Consider the following 21,019-nt stretch of genomic DNA (forward strand, 5'->3'; position numbering starts at 1 on the left):
GCACGCTTTACAGACACAGAATCACAACGTGTTTCAGTTTTGAAATAATCGCAATAAAACAAAGTGCCTACGAAATTGAAATAACAACAACAACATATAAAAACTAGAAATGGTGCTCAGAGAGTACAGACCTCCGCCCCTAAATGTATTCCGTGGCTCTGTGCACACCAAAATTGAATGGGCTCTAAATTGGCTTTTTGAGTTTCATGTAAATCAGTCAGGTAATTTTTGTGTAGTCCTAGTCCAAAAAATTAATGGCAGTGAATGGCCAGCCCGGCCATATTTGGGCGGCTCATGGACCCGCCCCGTGATTCAGATCCACTCCTGAATTTAATGGGTTGTTAGATGACCCATGCTACCCCCTACACCAAGTTTCATGAAAATAAGTCTGGTAGTTTTAGCGTAAACCTGGTCTAAAGAATTAATGGAAGTGAATGGCCAGCCGTGTTTGGGCAGTCGTGGACCTGGCCCGTGATTCGAATCTGGTCCATAATTTAATGAGCTCTACGTTGGCCCATGCTACACCCTTCCTGTTTTGTGAAAATCGGTGCAGTAGTTTTTGCATAATCCTGTTGACAGACGTACGGATGGACGTAAGGACACACACACGCCACAGTCAACATTACCTCTCGCCCAGCTGTTACTGGGACGGAGGTAGACAGTACAGAGAAACATAACCACGCACAGAAAAAAGGATACAAGTACCAAACACAGACAAGTCTACAGATCCTTTAGAACTTTAAGGGGAGGGCATTACACAAATTTGGTGAAATAGATTGAAAAGCACAGTTTAAAAATTGGAAAATAGAGGGGTAGGACCTATGTCCATCCCCCAATTGCTCTCTGTAAAGCACATTGTGTTGCCTCTGTGTATGAAATGTGCTATATAAATAAGGTTCGAGAGACGACCAGGAGTTTTCGTTGGGAAGACCAAAGAGCCCGACTGGTTGTGTAAAGGAGAAGAAGGTCACCCATGACCCCTATCCACAAGACTAAATAAAACCCTAGTGTATGCAGAGACACAGGAGGCAATAATGGATAGGCAGGCTGCTCAGTCTGGGAAGGAGAACCACTGTGTGTGTGTGTGTGTGTGTGTGTGTGTGTGTGTGTGTGTGTGTGTGTGTGTGTGTGTGTGTGTGTGTGTGTGTGTGCGTGTGTGTGTGTGGGGGGGGGGGTTTGTCACTATTGTCACTATAAATTGAGTGTTTATATTATCCTAGCATGTGCTGTTTGATAGTTGTGAGTGACCATGTTTATTTCTGCCAACAGGAGTACACAATAGATGTTTTCTTTCGGCAAAGCTGGAAAGATGAAAGGTTGAAATTTGAGGGACCAATGAACATTTTGCGACTGAACAACTTGATGGCGAGTAAAATCTGGACTCCGGATACATTCTTCCATAATGGGAAAAAGTCTGTTGCTCACAACATGACCATGCCCAACAAGCTACTCAGGATTCAAGATGATGGGACCCTCCTCTACACCATGAGGTAAATTAAGCAAATAGTTCACCGATTCTGAAAGCTCACACTTATAATATGATATCTTTGCTCATAGCCTACACCTCGGAAGTTATAAAACTGCAATACAGCACTGTCTTATTAAATATTAGCTTTATAATTACATTGGGAGAGGGACCTCAATATTTAATTCATACGTATATAAATAAGAAATAATGTGTTATTGAATTTATTTTGTTGTCCTTGTCAAACCTTTCTTCTCTCAAGCCCTCCTTCCACCACAATTCCTCTGAATCAATAAAGCTGTGATTTATTGTGAGATTTTTCTCACTCAGAGCCACTGACAGCAGCTATTATTCTGACAAGTGACTCCCCTCAGACTTTACTGGGAGTGCTGCATAGTCAACAGCACTGGACAGAATTCTCTGTGGAAACAGCACCGTCAGGTCATTTTGGAAGGGTGAATCTAGATAAAGTGCATCACTGTTGGACACACGGCAGTATTTCTAGATATATTGTGGACTGCAATCAGGTGTTGCTCAGATTCATATGGGTTCAATTGGATGGAAGTGCTGTGTCTGTAACCTGGACTCTGTTAGCTTCCATTATCTGAGTTTGATTATTGTGAAGAGGCCTCCTCTCTGTGTCTCCTTTGGAAGTCATAGCTGACCTAACAAAGCTGGTATTTATTGATAAATTGGTAAAAGCAATAGAGCTTTGCAGGCAAGAAGGAAGGGCTTTGTTTGGAAAAAATGTTTGCAAACAGGGATAGTGAATATCTGAAACTTTATACTTACTGTTAATATTGTGGAAGTGAGTGTTAGATGCCATGTCAACCTATCCATTACCTACAACAGTGGTGTCCTCTGTATTTATTTTGATATTGTATTGACATGATTTGTATGCGTGCTTCCGTGTGTGTGCATGTATGTGCTTGCTTTTGAAACAGGTTAACAGTTCATGCCGAGTGTCCTATGCATCTTGAAGATTTCCCTATGGACTTCCATTCATGTCCCCTGAAGTTTGGCAGCTGTGAGTAATCATTTTTTGACATTCACTTAAACATATGTGGTCATTAAAATGCACCAGGTCATTTAGAGAATATCTTATAGACAACACATCTGGGATTAAAATCTATCCCCAGCATGATTTATTATTCAATAGGCCATCTCATATACCCTGGGGTCACACATTGATCTAGTTGTGGTAAGAGTCATTCTCTAATCACCGGCATGACCGTGGTCAGAGTCACTCTCTGATCTACAGCAACCCCCCATGGGTTCTGATGTACTTCTGTTCTCTTACTACATGTAGAACTGTAATATTCAAGCAGTGCAATCAGAATCAGATTTATTCTGGCCAGGTAGGTTTTTACATATACGAGGAATTTGCTTTGGACTGTTGGTACATAACAATAAATAGACAACAAATAGACAAGGTGAAGGACAGCGCAAAATACTAAAGCTGGTAGGCGAATTGCTGCCAAAGATATTGAAGATACAGTGCATTTGGAAAGTATTCATATCCCTTAACTTTTCCACATTTTGTTATGTGGATGCTATTTGGATGTTATTCCAAAATTGATTGAATTCATTTTTTTCTTTTTTGCTTGTTCATGATCTATTAACGATTTATTAGTTTTAAATGATTAACCAATCATTACAGAACACTTAACAAGACATTAAAGGAGTAGCAAAGGGAAAATTCATGTTTAGCCCTGTTTTAAGGTTACTTATGATCATATACAATGGTTCAGATCAAAACGTTGACAAAACTAGCACTTTTGAGAAAGTCTGATAATTGCTCTACCACTGTTTAGGTCATACAATGGATGTGGGTGGGCACCTTGAAAAATCATTCAAAAAACATGTTAAACTCTCGATGCGACTTAAAACAGAGCTAAACATGATTTTTCCCTTTACTACTCCTTTAATAACTCATTAAAGGTATAATATGTAATATGTGGATTATTTCCCCCATCTAATGTCTAAAGATAAGAACTGCAACAACACAACGTATTGGTTGCCAAAATGCCAAAGAATGCACTGTTTCAGTCATACTGTGATAAAATCTTCACTCCGAGAGGAACATAACGTTACACTAATCAGTAATCACAATAAAGTATTTCAGAGTGCCATGTAATAAGTTACGTTAGATGCTGTAGTGTGGAGATAATGTTAGGTCTGGCTATGCAGATTCCAAGAAAGATAACGATAGCTAGTTAGCTAGCTTACTGATCTAGTAGAAAAGTATCCATGTCACCATGCAACTTTATCCCATGAAACTCCATAAACTCCGTCCAACGAGCAAAGGCTGGCCCAGTATCTATCCGACTTTTGCTCCTTCTTCGGTCACTGAGCTTTTGAGATTCGTATCGCACGGTTCGCCGGGGCTCAGGCGGAGAAGCAGGACGACGAAACTCGGCCATTTTACCAAACGTTTAGTTGAAAAGAGTGAGTGGAAGTGGACGGAAAAGCTGCCGTTTTATAGTCGCACACACACTTGATGCTAACCAACATCTATAATGCTGCTAATTCATGAAAGTATAACGTTAGCTGGCTACTGTTAATCTCACAGTGGTGAAGCTAGAATAGTACCTGGCAACCCAGCACGCAGTACCAATGCTGCAATACTATTGGCTGGTATGATATCAACAGAGTGTCATTGTCGGGCCGTAAAAATTTCATAATGTAATAATTTCAGACAAAATATATATTTTTTATGGAAAAGCAATACTTTTACTCTGCAGCCTTCGCAAAGCCCTATGGATGTATTTTTTTTATTTTATATTTATTTTAATCCACATATTACATATTATACCTTTAACTAACGTTTGTGGATGATCTATTGGCTGTTTATAAGGGATAATTGTACATCACTAACCGACTATTAAGAAAAGTTTAACACATCATTAATAACTTGTTAACTAACAGTTTGTGAACGATCTATTTAGTATTTATAAGGGATAGTTATTGTAAAGTGTTACCTGAATTTTTGGCAAGTTTATTGAAAATAAAACACTCAAATATCACATGTACGTATTCACACCCTTTACTCAATACTTTGTTGAAGCACCTTTGGCAGCAATTACAGCCTCAAGCCTTCTTGAGTATGATGCTACAAGCTTGGCACACCTATTTTGGGGCAGTTTCATTCTTCTTTGCAGATCCTCTCAAGCTCCATCAGGTTTGATGGGGAGCTTCGATGCATAGCCATTTTCAGATCACTCCAGAGATGTTCAATTGGATTCAAGTCTGGGCTCTGGTTGGGCCACTCAAGGAAATTCACAGACCTGTCCCGAAGCCACGCCTTTGTTAACTTCACTGTGTACTTATGGTCACTGTCCTGTTGGAAGGTGAACCTTCGCCCCAGTCTGAGGTCCAGAGCGCTCTGGAGCAGGTTTTCATTAAGGATCTCTCTGTGTATTGCTGAATTCATCTTTCCCTTGATCCTGACTAGTCTCCCAGTTCCTGCTGCTGAAAAACATCCTCATAGCATGATGCTGCCACCACCATGCTTCATTGTAGAGATGGTACTGGCCAGGTGATGAGCGGTGCCTGTTTTCCTCCACACATTATGCTTGGCATTCAGGCCAAAGAGTTCAATCTTGGTTTCATCAGACCAGAGAATTTTGTTTTTCATGGTCTGAGAATCATTTAGGTGCCTTTTCGCAAACTCCAAGCAGGCTGTAATGTGCCTTTTACTGAGGAGTGGCTTCCCTCTGTCCACTCTACCATAAAGGCCTGATTGACGGAGTGCTGCAGAGATGGTTGTCCTTCTGGAAGGTTCTCCCATCTCCACAGAGGAACGCTGGAGCTCTGTCAGAGTGCTCTAACTCTAAGAACAGTCTTGGTGGTTCCAAACTTCTTCCATTTTACGAATGATGGAGACCACTGTACTCGTTGAGACCTTCAATGCTGCAGAATTGTTTTTGTACCCTTCCCCAGATCTGTGCCTCGTAGGCATGTAACGATTCACTCAACTCGCGATGTGATTCACGATGCAGGGTTGATGATGCGATTTTCTCACGATTTTTTGTAGAGAAACTTGCAGACAAATTATAACTGGAAAATAAGGGTAGGGTACCAATCTCTTGCAATACTTGCATGCTGTTTTGGTTTTGTCTGTTAACTTCTTGCCCTTTTCATTTCTGAAAACAGGGAAGCCAAAATGCGTCCACACATCTGACTTGAAACTTGCGGGTGCATCCTCGATTTCGAACTCACTCGATACATCCACGTTTGCCGCTGTCATGTTTCTCGTTCTGTCAGAAATAAGTGACGCATGATGCAGACGCAGACGAAAGTAGGTGGCGCCCTCTGCTGTTCAAAAAAGGGCATCATGATGCCCTTTCATCTGCACCGATTTGAATCATGACACAAAAAAAACTATTTTTAACTGCATCGCGAGGCATCGTTACATGCCTAGTGCCTCAATACAATACTGTCTCGGGGGTCTACAGACAATTCCTTTGAGGTCATGGCTTGGTTTGTGCTCTGGGACCTTATATACTGTAGACTGGTGTGTGCCTTTCCAAATCATTTCCAATCAAATTTACCACAGGTGGACTCCAATCAAGGTGTAGAAACATCTCAAGGATGATCAGTGGACACAGGAGTGTCATGGCAAAGGGAGTGAATAATTATGATCATGTCTTTTTCAATTTCAATTTTCAAAAAACCTTTTCACTTTGTCATTATGGGGTATTGTGTATAGAAGTTTGACGGAAAAAAATAATTATTCCATTTTGGAATAAAGCTGTAACATAACAAAATGTGGAAAAAATGAAGGGATATGAATACTTTCCAGATGCACTCTAACACCTTCTACTGTTGGTCTCCACAGATGCCTACACCATTTCGGAGGTGACGTATGCCTGGACACACAACGCCTCGGCCTCGGTGGTGGTGGAGGAGGAGAGCTCCCGACTCAACCAGTACGATCTGGTCGGAAAAACAGCCGGACAGGAAACTATGAAGTCAAGCACAGGTACTATGGGTTTCCTGTACAACCTCAAAGTCCATATATTAATATACAGATACATGTACTGTATATAATGAGAACTATATATATACACAAGGGTGGTGGTGCTTCCAGACTGGATGTGCTGAGTGAAGGTTCTGTGCTTTGTGGAGTGATGATGGCCTATGTTAAAGCAGTCCTATTCACAGATGAGGGAAAGCGGCGCTTTGTTGTCCTCTTGGATGGACATGTATCTCAGACAATGCGCAAAAGTCTTACAAAACATGTTTTGAGTGTCAACTAGACTGCACTCGGGCGAGGTGCCAACTTACGCCTTATATAGTGCCTTTCCATAGCATGGTACTGGGTCAACTTGATTCGACTTCATTTCAAGGGCGTAGGTTTGGTTTCAACATTGGTAGGGACCATATAACAGTGTAGCTGCATACACAATTTTTGCTGGGGACAAGAGGTTAAACCTCTTAAATATGCATATACTTATGAAATTGAATAATACTAATACAATGTTCTTAGTGTATCACATCCTGCCTGCTGCTGCTGCGTCCCTCCACTCTCTCTCTCTCTCTTGGTTGCTGCTGCGTCCCTCCACTCTCTCTCTCTCTGGACTGCTGCTGTGTTTCATATATAAAAATGATTTGATAAAAATTTAGATTTTCATTGGATTTTTACACTGACATTCAACTCAACAACAAATTGATATATCTGTCCATTAGGGGAGTCACAAAATACCAGACATTTAGTAGGCAATACTAATTGAGAAATTCCACAATCCTGGATACCCAATTCGATACCATAGTTGGAAAAAATAAATCCCATGTACTTCAACATACACTACTTTATTTAAAACACCCTCCGGCCAATATAGTGAGACCAAAATTATGAGATTCCAGTTAGTAAGTATACGTTAGCTAATAACTGTAAGAAAACAGGAGTCTGAGTCCTCATAAAAGTAACGTTAACGGCTCTCACGGGCTGGATAACCTCTAGATAACGTTACCTTATGAGTATACAGTTTCCCCTATAATTCTAACAAGAACCCCAGTCAGGCTAAAACAATGTATTTATTTTTAAATCAAAACTTACGACTTTAATATCACTGACGTTTTTTAGCATAAGTAAATGGGAATTTAAAATTAGAAAATTAGCATCCCGTCTAGCACAGACTGGGTTTGACAAAGCTATAGCTAGCTAATAGCCCATCGGCTAGTATGCTGACACTAACGGTCATTAGTTGTGAGGACGCCGTGATGTCCCATTCAATTAAATCTCTGGTGGGCAGCGAATGTATAATAATGTAATGGCTGCTGCTATCCGAATGTTACAGTATGATAGAAGCCATCTTAACAGTTCGCTAGCTAGCCAGCTTATATCACCAGTTGATAATTTGCCACAATGGAAAGACAAGTGATGTTAGTTTAGGTAACGTTAGCTAGCACCAACCTAGCTGGTTTTCATGTTGCTAATGCCTAACGTTAGCTACTTAGTTTACCAGTAACTAGCTAACCTAGCTAACGCTAACGTTACTTACAGTTGCGGAGAAAAAGCTCCTGATATCCCTCATCCTCTTCAGAGGGGGAGGCGACATTGTGGTGGATGTACCTGAACGGCTGTCAGAATCATAGCTGTCAGCGTCTGTCTGTAAGGCTGTTGGTCTTCAGATCCAGTGAAAATGCAACAATCTATCTCAGCCAAATGAGCCAATCAAACGTGAGTTTAAAAAATATAAAAAACATACTGGGATGGCACATTCACGGTGGAGGAAAGGGGTAGGCTAACGGTCTAATGTAACTCTGAACATAATGTAAACTAACTCACTCAAAATGGTACGGCCAATTCTGTCCTTCCAAACTATGGGAAGGCCAACTAAATGATCTAATATAACTGCACTCCAAAGATAATGCGAACAAGGTTGCTTAAAAGTTGGTAGGGACAATTTGGGCCTCCCAAAATGTTGGTAGGGACATGTCCCGACCGTCCATACGCAAACCTACGCCCTTGCTTTATTTGCTTTACTTTTTTTCACTGTGTTTTCCATCGCAAACTAGTATTCTGTAGTTGGTCGTCATAGCAATGCTCGTGACGTCATATAGAGGGGGTTTCCCATTTAATGTGCTGCCTAGAGAAGATCCCTTCCTTGCGCTACTCAAACAAAAACAAATACAAAACTGATTTCCTAGATCAAACAACCTTGTATTACGATATTCGCTATTTTTTTTTGCATTACAGATTGATCCTAAACATCCACGAATTAATGCTGCCATGCCAATTCACTTGTTGTTGAGTGCTGCTTAGGGCGGTTGCGGGAGTCTCCTAAACTGCATAAATACCACACATATGAACACAAAACTGCTTTTCCTGGATCAATCTTATTAACTAAGATATCTGCTGGAAAAAATAATTGTTCTCATGGACAGAAATAGGATGAAAAGTTATATTTTGGATGCAATTGCATGCAATGTACTGTAGAGAGGTAGTCATTGCTGCCCTCTAATGGTCGGTCAGAAGTATTAATAACACCTATACCTTCATAACAAAAGTGAGAAATAATTTGTGGATCCGCCCTGTAATTCAGGTCTGCTCCAAAATCTAATCAAGTCCAGGGGTACCTTGGGTGGAACATATGTATCAAGTATGATCGTCATTGGGTTATTTGTTTTCGAGCTACGGTGTGAACAAAATGCCCATCCAACCACCCACATACGCACACACACACACACACTGACGTACAGACAGCAGTGAACACCCTACTTGCACGCCTCGGCAGCACAAGTAACAAGCACCGAATCAACAGCGCACAACAAGAGCCAGCCGCGACAAGATTTTCCACTTTACCAGGGAACAGAATACCCCTACGGAGTACAAAAGGCGCCAGAGAGTCACAGCACAAGCAGGAGGCAAGTGAAGAGAACGTTCACAATACCACCCATCAGTTGGAAAGACTGAAAGAGAAGAGAAAGTGGGGAAAGAGAGAACAGCCGCGGGAGCTGCCGTTCAGTCACGAACACACAGGACGTACACCTGAAAGAGACGTCTGGCCTTCTTCTGGAGCCACACCAGAGGAGACACAGTAAAAATAAGTCACCCTGCATGAGAACAGATGCATTTTACACAAAGGGGCTGGGGACAAATCATTTCAGATGCAGAGCTTTGATTCAAGAGGCCACAGTTCTCAGAGAGGATCAACTTATTCATGACCATGTGGCAGAAGAAAAACACTCAAAACACAATGTCAGTGTAAAAATTAATGTTACCTTTTTGACATAATTCCCCCCCCCCAGAATACTGATGCTATGGAAATAACTGCAGATGGTTTGTGATCAAATAAAAGCCCCGGGAGGATGCATGGCCGTCAGTGGCGTGGCATGTCCTGTCAGCGCGATTGTGGCAACAGATCAATATGCTGGCAGATGTAGTGGTCTTCAATGATTAGTATTAGCCCTTCAGCTTTTCTCACGGGAATACAAGCCATTACCATCTTGAAATGCTCTTAAGGATCTTCCTCCCCCCAAACCCTCAGCCCCCGGTGCCTTCCCCCCTCCTATGCGTAGGCAGTAGGCTCAGGGGATAAGTGCTTTTCCCTTATTCCTTTCTTTTCTGCTTCCCCTCCTCAGAGAACCCCCCCAGTGAGAATTCACAGCATCCAGAGGGAATCCCTGTCCTGCCCTCTCTTCTGTACTAAATGCAGCGATCTAGGTTAGGTGTCGTGGGTTGTCCAATCGGTTTTACACACGGCTGCAGATTTCACGATGTACCCAATTGTAGATTAATCATTCATTAGGAGTGTAGTGCAGTCTAGCATGCTAGTGAACTAGGTCATCTGACACGGGCTCAGGAAGAGGGATATATTTCACTGTAGACTTTATCGTGACGGTTTATTGTTCACCTAGAGGGATCTGTGGTCTGTGCTATCAGTTAACGAACAGGAAATAATATAGCATAATAAAACAAACAAACAAACATCTTTATTCATCACATAGTGAGTACGCACACATCACACGGTGTAGGCCCGGGGGCCAACCAAGTGCTCCTGTCCGTCTTCACCAGGACGCTCCTGTCCGTCTTCACTGCACGTGAGCGACTTGGACGTTCAGTGTCTTGCTCAACGACACTTCGGCACACTTCGGAAGCTGGGATCGAACCAGGGACCTTGCGATCCCCTCCTGATCTACATGCCGCCCGCCCCTTAATATAACAAGTCAAACACCCCAACTCTTTACTTGACTAAGGCCGAATCCCAATACCCCCCCTTAGCCCTAGCCCCTAGATTTGGAGTGCCCTCGACTGGGTAGTGGCCCTTCAGAACGGAGCCACAAGGGATAGGGGTTGAAATCTTTACCTAAGAAATGGGACACCGCTCACTACGTCTTCGATCTGAATTTTATTAGTTGCCTGATTTTCTGTGGAGTCCCTGGGATGTTACAGTATGATTACTATTATTATAGTGACACATCTGACCAAAGTCCAGGACAAGACAAGACAGATTAATCACTTGTACAGCCAGGAAGCATGTTTACACATCGGCTGTTAACGTTAGTCCTGCCCATAGAAATGCACTGATATTAAATGAGCAGGGAAGAGCAGAAAAATGCTAGATTATTTTTCAGACTTCATACACTGGACATGGAATCATCTGTCACTCAAAAATCGTTGTTTACACAAAGTTCTATTGATTAGATTATATTCAACATTGCACCGTAGCCTACAAGTAACTTACTGGAACATCAAAACGCAGAAATGCCGTTGACATCGTAAATAGCGATTTTTTATGTCATAACGATCCAATGACATGTTCCTTTGCATCTACATTAAACTAAGCTTTTCCATGGATTTAAAATTTTTTAAATGAATATTTGCGACAATATTGGGCTTTTTCCCCATGGTTTTTCACGGCACCGGCAGCTATGTTTCCTATCACTGCCTCGGTTCGCAAAGCATTGTGGGAGTTTTCATCTACCCCTCGGTTTCAAGTCAGCATCTGAAAACCCTTGTTTTGGAGGGCTGTTTGAACGTCCACTAGCCCTCGATATGCCCCCTAGCTCTCGAAGGTAAAAGGAATGGGACACACTATCCTACGCGTGAACGCGCAAAATGTACAGGTAGGGCCAAGGGCTAGGGCTAAGGGGGGGTATTGGGATTGGGCCTAAGGGTATCAGGCGTCTATACAGTAACAGTCCTGTCCATTCCTGTCTATAGATTGGTAAGGAGGTGCGTGAGTGGGTAGGTACAGTAGGTGGGTGGGCGGGCGGGCGGGCGGGCAGGTAGGTAGGTAGGTAGGTAGGTAGGTAGGTAGGTAGGTAGGTAGGTAGGTCGGTCGGTCGGTCGGTACCATGGAGTAACATCTTTACTCTGAACACACCAGAGTGAACATGGAACAGGAGTCTGTACATTAACATTAGACTGCTGTGATGTCATTGCACCACCCTGTTCTGTGAAGAACAGGGAAACAGATAACCTTTATCAATAGTCTAATTTATCAATCTCAGTCTGAAGGAGGAAGTCTTGACTCAATCAAGTGACCTAAAGATCATGTGATGACGCTAGGACGTGATCAAAGCTTAATAATATTTATTGAAGTTATACTAATCAATTATCAAAATAACATGAAAACAGTTCAATAATAGATGGAAAAACAAATGTGGCAATATGAAAACACAGCAGAAATAAAAAGAATGACGTCATAGATTATCACAGCCTATCCTAAATCCTCTAAGCTTAAACAACACTTGGCATCACACCACATCAAAAGAGAATGCTGGATGTCAACCTTACGGTAGAGTGTGTTGGAAAGCGTGGTGTCTGGAGGTCTTGTCTGGCGCGAGGAAGTGAAGAAGCATGTGGCTGATGGTCGCTTGGTTTGATGCAGGGTGTAGCGCGCCTGTGCTCCAGTTGAAACAGTGATGGTAGACTATTGCGTGAAGGTTGAAGTTCGCAGAGGTTAGAGTTCAATTTCAGTGCTGCTGGGTGTACAGCAACTGAAATGGTTCAGAGCTTAAAAGTTACAAATGTCTCATTCAAAACCTCTGCTCTCGCCAGAGGTGGATCGTTTGAAGAGTTTGTGGAAATGGTGTAGACTACAGAGATCTTAGCTAGCAGTGCAGCAATTCCATGGATACAGATTGATTTTCATCAATCAGGCACAAGCTTGAATACTTGGGTTACGTGTTACTTGGAAAGCAACTTTTAGAGAGAGAGAATCTGTCCGGTCCCTACTTAAAAAGGGCAGGAAATCGAGGTGTGTTCTGTTTGCATAGACAGCACCAATTGGTCACTCACACAGAGTGACCCCCACTCCCTTCGGTCATAAAAGGGGAGCCAAGAGTCTCTTAGGAGTCTGGAATCATCAAATATCTCTGTTATGGTTTCAACATATTATATTTCCCCAATATGCATAATCAACTGATTCACGATTTTAGCTTCAGATTGATACCAAACATTGTTAGGTTAACTAGAGCAGCATGGAGCCAGTTATTTACAACACACAGTAACACTTGGTTACAAATACAATGCATCAATGCCCATACTTTATTCCCAGGGCTTATTCTTGTGGTGGTTGCATCACATAGTTGGGAGAAAGTAATTGCACTTTATTAAAGAAACAAGACAAAGAATGCTCATACTCCTTTGTCTCACGGTGAGTCTGTTGGGAGAGAGCTTCTTTGGAATGTCAGTGCCCTGGGTTTAGCACCACAGGGGGAAGGTAGGAGGACCATGGCGAGGAGAGAAAGAGTTAATGTTTTCCCCAAAATTCCCTTTCACAGAACCAGTCCTTGCTAAAAGGGTTTTGTAAGATTTTACTGTTTTTGACAGGAAACAGTCTAAACAAAATGCATTCCTCTCTACATGACCTCCCATTGATTAGTCACTGGGTAGGGGAGAGCAGGATGTCCCGGGCTGCCAGATCTTTATCAGGCATCACCAACATTCCAGTCAGTGAGATGGTCTCACAATATGATCTGTAGAATATTTGTCATGTCCATAATCTGCTACATCATTATTCAGTCTTAACCATCAATATTTGCTCCTTTCTCACCAACAGAATATCATGGCTAAACGTGTAATAGACAAGTCGAGGCACTTGTGTGAAACGGCTCAGTATCACATTTTAGCTATACTTAAATGTAGAATACATGTTTAAAAACGTGAAATAGACCCATTGCTTAAATGTGTAATACAGTTTCTCTTATCGCATGATAACTATAGTTTGACAGCCAGGAGGTGCGCGGACAACGAACATTGAGCAATTCCCCTGCTTGCCCACGGGCTTGCAGGCGAGCGTCCCCGAGCAGGGGTATTGCAATATGCAGAGCGTGCCCACTCAGCGCCATCCGAGTAGCTCCATTCCTGGGTCCAGTTTCGTAAATCAGCCTGACCCCTGTGTCCAGTACTGACGTGCATTGAAAAAAGCCTCTATTAAACATTTAAGCAACAGGTCTATTACATTTTAAGCATCGCTAAAATGTGATACTGAGCTATTTCACACAAGTGCCTCTACTCGTCTATTACATGTTAAGCTGTGATATGTCCCTACAACACACTCTCCCTGACCCGTCGTCTTCCTCATGTTCTCCCTCTCCCTTTTTCTCTTTACTCTGAACACACCAGAGGGAAGAATTATTGAAGAAATATTATCAGTAAACAAGTTGTGTTCTTGCTTAGCCAGGTACTAACCATTTCTGATCTGAATGGTAATGTTTATTATATCAAGAAACATTTACTCATCTTTTGTACTACCATACTTCTATCATCTGACTGGTAACATTACAAATTTTCTCACTGCTCTTACCTTTGTTTTCTTACTGAGGCTGCCCAACAACTGTCAAATGTCACTGCCACCGTTCCTCTTGTTCATGATGACTCACTGTGAAATTACACATGCAGCACTGCATAAATGTGACTGACACTGGAGGTTTGGTCCTGATGTCTGCCACGGTCGTTTTTCAGTTTTTTACAGATAATGAAAGTGTAAATTGTAAGCTTTCAAATGATGTGTCATGCATTGAAATATGTTAATATTTGAATAAGATATGCTTCAGTAAATGTCGGTACACCTGAAATCATTAAGCAGAGAAAACTCAACTTCAATTTTTGTAATTCCGTGAAAGTTCGGAAAAAAATAACCAGAGGTGAATGGGTGGCTGTATTTGGCCAGCTCTGTGGCGCCCCCCTCGGTTCACAGCCAGTGTGGGGCAGTGCGGTGCACTCCTGTCTGTGCCCCCTCACACCCCAGTCCAAACCCCATGTCTCTAGTAGACACGAGCTGGCTTCGTTCTAAGTTTTGTTTTCATTTTGTGTAATCGTAGTCCAAAAGATGACTGGAGGTGAATGGGTGTCTTTTTTGCCGGCTCTGTGGCCGGCTCTCCATGCTACATGCCTGCACCGAGTTTCATGAAAAGCAGTGTGGTAGTTTTTGTGTAATCCTAGTCCAAAAAATTAATGGAGGTGAATGGCCATCTGGGCCGTGTTTGGGTGGCTCGTGATTCACTGGGGTAGAGGTAAAAATGACTAGAGGTGAATGGGTGGCTGTATTTGGCCAGCTCTGTGGAGCCCCCCTTGGGTCACAGCCAGAGGGGGTAATGCATGCACTCCGAGTTCTCCCCCCACACACCCCAGTCCAAACCCCATGTCTCTAACACCCCCACATAGGAAGCTGGCTTCATTCTAAGTTTTGTTTTCATTCGTGGATCTGGCCCGTGATTCGGATCTGCTCCAAAATTGAATGGGTTCTAATGTGACCCATGATACACCTCTTCACTAACTTTCATGAAAATCAGTTTGGTAGTTTTTGCATAATCATAGTCCCAAAAAAATCAATGAAAGTGAATAGGCAGTCCGGCTGTGTTTAAGCGACCCATGGAACCGACCCGTGATTTGGATCCACTCCAAAATTTGGTGGACCATGCTACACCCTTCCACTGAGTTTTGTGAAAATCGTCTCAGTAGTTCTTTCGTAATCCTGCTAACAGACAAACACACGCTCACACACAGGCACACACACATGCACGCAAACCACCAAAAACATTACTGTACCTCTCACCCTTCACTGCAACTTAACGCAAAATTAGCAAGTGGAATATTATGCTCTGAATGTACATTATATGGGCTGTTCGCCATCGATATCCTGTCCATGAAAATCACAAACAGGATTGGTGACAAAGCGCAGCCCTGGCGGAGGCCAACCCCCACCGGAAAGGAAGACGACTTACTGCCGAGGACACGGACACAGCTCTCGCTCTGGGTGTACAGGGATTGGATGGCCCTAAGTAGGGATCCCCTCACCCCATACTCCCGCATAACCCTCCACAAGACCTCTCGAGGGACCCGTTCGTAAGCCTTCTCCAAGTCTACAAAACACATGTAGACAGGTTGGGCAAACTCCCAAGCCCCCTCCAAGATCCTTGCGAGAGTGAAGAGCTGGTCGGTGGTTCCACGACCAGGACGAAATCCGCATTGTTCCTCTTCGATCTGAGGCTCCTTTCCAGCACCTTGGAGTACACTTTCCCTGGGAGGCTGAGTAATATGATGCCTCTATAATTGGCACACACCCTCTGGTCCCCTTTTTTTGAATATTGGGACCCCCACCCCAGTCTGCCACTCCTTTGGCACTGACCCGGACTTCCACGCAATGTTAAAGAGGCGTGTCAACCAAGACAGCCCCTCAACACCCAGCGCCTTCAGCATTTCTGGACAGATCTCATCAGTCCCTGGGGCTTTGCCACTGTGGAGTTGTTTGACTACCTCAGTGACCTCCTCCAGGGAAATTGACAATGACCCCCCATCATCTTCCGGCTTTGCCTCGATCATAGAGGGTGGATTAGTTGGGTTCAGGAGTTCCTCAAAGTGCTCCTTCCAACGCTCAACAACATCCTTAGTTGAGGTCAGCAGTGTCCCTTCCTTGCTGTATACAGCTTGGATGGTCCCCCGCTTTCCCTTCCTGAGGTGCCTGATGGTCTTCCAGAAACACTTTGATGCCGACTGAAAGTCCTTCTCCATGGTTTCTCCGAACTCCTCCCACACTCCTTGGTCACGGACGCAACCGCAGCCCTCCGGGCCAATCAATACCCTGCAACTGCTTCTGGAGTCCCCCGGGCTAACATATCCCAGAAGGCCTCCTTCTTCAGTCGGACGGCTTCCCTGACCACTGCTGTCCACCACGGTGTCCTAGAGTTACTGCCCCTTGATGTACCTATGGCCCTCTGGCCGCAGCTCCCAGCCGCAGCTTCAGCAATGGAGGCTTTGAACACTGACCACTCATGCTCGATGTCCCCAACCTCCACAGGGATGCCAGAGAAGCTCCGCCGGAGGTGGCAATTGAAATCTCTCCGGACAGGCTCTTCCTCCAGACGTTCCCAGTTCACCCTCACTACACGCTTGGGTTTTCCAGGTCTGTCCAGAGGTTTTCCCCGCCATCGAAACCAGCTCACCACCAGATGGTGATCAGTGGACAGCTCTGCCCCTCTCTTTACCCGAGTGTCCAAAACACATGGCCTCAGATCAGATGATACGATAACAAAATCTATCATCGACCTTCAGCCTAAGGTGTTCTGATGCCAGGTGTACTTGTGGGCATCCTTGTGTTCGAACATGGCGTTTGTTATGGACAAACCGTGACTAGCACAGAAGTCCAACAACAAAACACCACTCTGGTTCAGATTGTGGTGGCCATGCCTCCCAATCACGCCCCTCCAAGTTTCTCCATCATTGCCCACGTGTTCATTGAAGTCCCCCAATAGGACAGTGGAGTCCCCTGCAGGAGCCCCAAATAGGACTCCACTTAGGGTCTGCAGGAAGACTGAGTACTCCGAACTGCTGTTCAAGCACAAACCACAGTCAGAGTCCCCCCCCCCACAGTCCTAAGGCGCAGGGAGGCCACTCTCTCGTCCACTGGGATGAACTCCAGCACAGAGGCGCTCAGCTGGGGGCTAGCTAGTATAGCCACACCTGCCTTACGCCTCATACCGTGAGCAACTCCAGAGAAGAACAAGGTCCAACCCCTATCCAGGAGTTTGGTTCCGGCGCCGGTGCTGTGCGTGGAAGTTAGCCCCACCAGGTGTAATTGGTATCGCTCCACCTCCCTCACAAGCTCCGGCTCCTTCCCCCCCAGCGAGGTCACGTTCCATGTCCCCAGAGCCAGCCTCTGCCGCTCGGGTCCAGTCCGTCCGTGCCCACCGCTTTCACTGCCACCTAGTTAGCAGCGCACCCGACCCCAACAGTTCCTCCTGTGGGTGGTGGGTCCACGGGATGGAGGATGAGATGGTGTCTCCACGTCGCTTTTTCGGGATGGGCCCGGCCACCAGGCGCTCGCAGGCGTGCTACAATATCTACCTACTTACCTACCTATAGAGAGGAGTGCTACTGTATACTGTAATATAGTTCTACCTACCTAATGGACAGGAGTGTTACTGTATAATATAGTACTACCTACCTACATACCTACCTACCTACCTACTGTACCTACTTACTATACCTACTTACCTACCTACTTCCTACCCTAGGCCATAACCACCATATATATTGGAGGGGGATGCCTTCCCTCTTTATCATAAAGCTGTCCATTCCTGTATACTGTAGCATGCTCTGTGCTTTCTTCAGCGCTCAGTCAGACTATGAGACCTGGCCTGGATACCATCTAAGACAACATGCTCCATCTTCATTGGGCATTGGCATTAGCATCTATGGAAAGGAACTGTTGGCATCTCATCAGTGCAGACAGGAAGTTAAAGCCATATGTTTCCTGTCAGCCGTGTGCAGCCCTGTCTTCTATCTCAATTAGCCCCAGCCGAGGAGGGTGTCAGAGTGAGACCGAGTCACGCCTCTCACTCTAAAATGACACATGCTCTTGCTACTGTTGTCATTTACAAAATGTGCTCCCGTGTTTTGTTTTGTTTTTCCACTGATATTTTGTTATTGCTCTTCCTATTTCTCAGACTTCAGACAGCAGTCACTTTGTTAAATTGTATCAAATGAACAGCGACATTCGGTGGAGATCAGTGCTGTTGTCTTGCAGCAGTGCTGCTCTTCATCAAGGGCTATTATACACGTGAAGCCACAGCTCAGCAGACCTGGAAGCTTATTGTCTTCCATTAATGGATTCTGTTGGGAGCCTTTTCCTGCAGATAGCTGCTTGTGAGCAAGGCGCTGGATCGTGTTGGCGGAGGACCCTGCTTCCTACGTCAGTGACCATGCTGTGATTATCATCTTCCCTCTCACAGCGAAGGGCTCATAAGCTCCTCTGGAGAAAGTCCTGCCACATCTCACAGATTCCTCTTCCCTCATTCTTCCCATCCCTCCCTCCCTCCCTCCACATAAGAGAGGCATCAGGGCAGTCATGCAAATTAAATTACAGAAGATATATAACTCTATATGTTCCTGAGAGTACAGCTGCTCATTTTCTTTAAATTCCAGAGCCGGGAAGCATGTGTGTGTGTGTGTGTGTGTGTGTGTGTGTGTTTGTCTGTGAGAGAGAGAGAGAGAGAGTGAGGAGGGGGGAGAGAGAGAGAGGGAGATAGAGAGAGAGAGAGAATAGGATGCCACGTGATCAGGAAAAATACAGCAAGTGCACTTGAATAAAAGAGGGGTTCTTTTGGGACTAGACTGAACCCCCCCCCCTGCTCTGGTGAAAGGAGTTCCCTCTTGCCAAGTGGCAGTATTAAGGCCTTCATTGCGGAATCCTAGAAAAGGAGATGTATTTCTCTGTTCTGTTGCCATGGGTAACACACATCTATTTCTCCTCATGTCTAATCTGAGCTTTTCTTTGAGTTATCCTCGGTCAGAAGTTGTGCTACAGCACTGGCAACATGTCACATCCTCGTTAGCGGGTTTGCCTCGCCAGTTTTGCATTGTGAATATAGAATCATAATATATGGCGCTCTATACTATTGTGTCACACACTCACAGATATACAACAATTATCATCCTATGTGCTATGACGTAGAATGCCCTGATTAACTTACTGTAGCTGAACTGGATATTCAGTTTGAACACATACAGTCTCAATAAAACTCAAGAACCTTATAATGCTTTTGGAAATACAGTCAGTGCAGTATGCTACTGTACAGTTATGCATTGTCACTGTCTACACTGTCTACAAATAATGGCAAATAATTTCAACTCAAACCTAAAAGGACTAATGATGACATCTGAACAACATGTCCTGTCACTAAAAATAACCATGACTCCTCTCCTCTTCCACAGGCGAATACACCGTCATGACAGCACATTTCCATCTGAAACGGAAGATTGGTTACTTTGTGATCCAGACATATCTCCCCTGCATCATGACAGTCATCCTGTCCCAGGTGTCCTTCTGGCTGAACAGAGAGTCGGTGCCAGCCAGGACTGTGTTTGGTGAGTACGGTGTCTCCTATCCCCTGGCCTGTCTCTCTCCCAGACTACTGTGCTGTACTTCCATCTCTCTGGTAGATTAGCTGTGGTCAGTCGTCCCAGAGGCGATCATGCAGATCTTCCATCTGCAGCTCACTGTTGGCCACTCCTGCTGGGAGTCAGGCTGAAGTGTGTATCAGTTTCTTGCCCACACCGAGTCCCAGTGGAGGGTTCCCGTATGCTTCTGGTGCTGAGCAACACCAAAGTGATGCAGTTCCACAGCCTCAAACACTGAGCCGGTATCCAATGTCGTGCAGCAAATCAACTACACTATTGGCCAAATGGCTGGTTATATTAATAATACATACCCAAGACTTGGCCAGTCAACAGAAGTACTTTGGTACTTGTAGGTGATTCATGTCATCGCCACCACCAACCTCACAATTTTTCCTTCCTGAACACGCATATATTTGTAATATTGTATGGATTTAACTTACCTCTTTATGTGTAGGGTAGTCTTGCATAGCCAGACCTATCTCCACACAGCCGGAGACAGGTCTGGCTGGACATATTACCATTCTGCAATAGGGGGGGGGGAAATGCAGTATTTCTTTAAACCAATCACCGCAAAATAGTCTGGATCTAATCTGATTGGTGCCGAGAGAATCGCTCGGCTGAATCAGATTCATTTGTGTCGCCAGACTCACCACTGATTGGGCAGTGTGACAACGAATTACAAGGTTTATTGCCAAAACCTACATCCGTTGAGCCAGACTATTGGTAGGGTAATGTGTGTCCGCTGTTAGCTGGGCTGAGACAGAGTGAAACTTATGGCACATCTCCAATTGCTAATGGTGAAGTTATGCCAACAGCTTTAATGGATCGGGCTCTGTTTGAATTTGATTTGGGCTGACTCTGAAAATGAGGAGCTTGTTGGATGGCCTGAGACCCTTTTAAATCCTGCTCATTATTCCTCTGCTACAGCTAGTGTACCCTTGGTGGTCTCCTCTTCAGATATGAGGAAAAGTAGGTTCAAGATATTCAAAGCATTTTTCTGGTTGTTGGCTCTAAAAATGCCATCCCACCTGCCATTGGTAGAGAAGATGGTTTATTTTGTCCCTTAAAAAAAAAAAGTTATTACATTACAGTCATTCAGCAGACGCTTTTATCCAAAGCGACTTGCAATAATTACATTTACCACTACTCGCCAGAATTTCACAAATGCATCTTCTTTCTAAACAAATTACTAGGAATTT

At 44.2% G+C, this 21,019-nt stretch overlaps 1 protein-coding gene across 1 annotated transcript in view; it reads left to right on the plus strand.

The window, feature by feature from the left end:
* The window catches only part of gabra2b (gamma-aminobutyric acid type A receptor subunit alpha2b), a gene marked incomplete at its 3' end in the record, with an annotated part of 51,187 nt that overhangs the window by 27,969 nt on the left and 2,199 nt on the right, over positions 1 to 21,019 (plus strand). Inside the window, exons 3-6 of the mRNA XM_084456304.1 lie at positions 1,270 to 1,490; positions 2,410 to 2,492; positions 6,306 to 6,449; positions 19,635 to 19,787. Coding sequence (XP_084312430.1) covers positions 1,270 to 1,490; positions 2,410 to 2,492; positions 6,306 to 6,449; positions 19,635 to 19,787 — 601 coding nt within the window. The remainder of the gene's footprint in view (positions 1 to 1,269; positions 1,491 to 2,409; positions 2,493 to 6,305; positions 6,450 to 19,634; positions 19,788 to 21,019) is intronic.

The sequence above is a fragment of the Borostomias antarcticus genome, assembly GCF_949987555.1.
Source record: "Borostomias antarcticus genome assembly, chromosome: 22".
NCBI lineage: Eukaryota > Metazoa > Chordata > Actinopteri > Stomiiformes > Stomiidae > Borostomias > Borostomias antarcticus.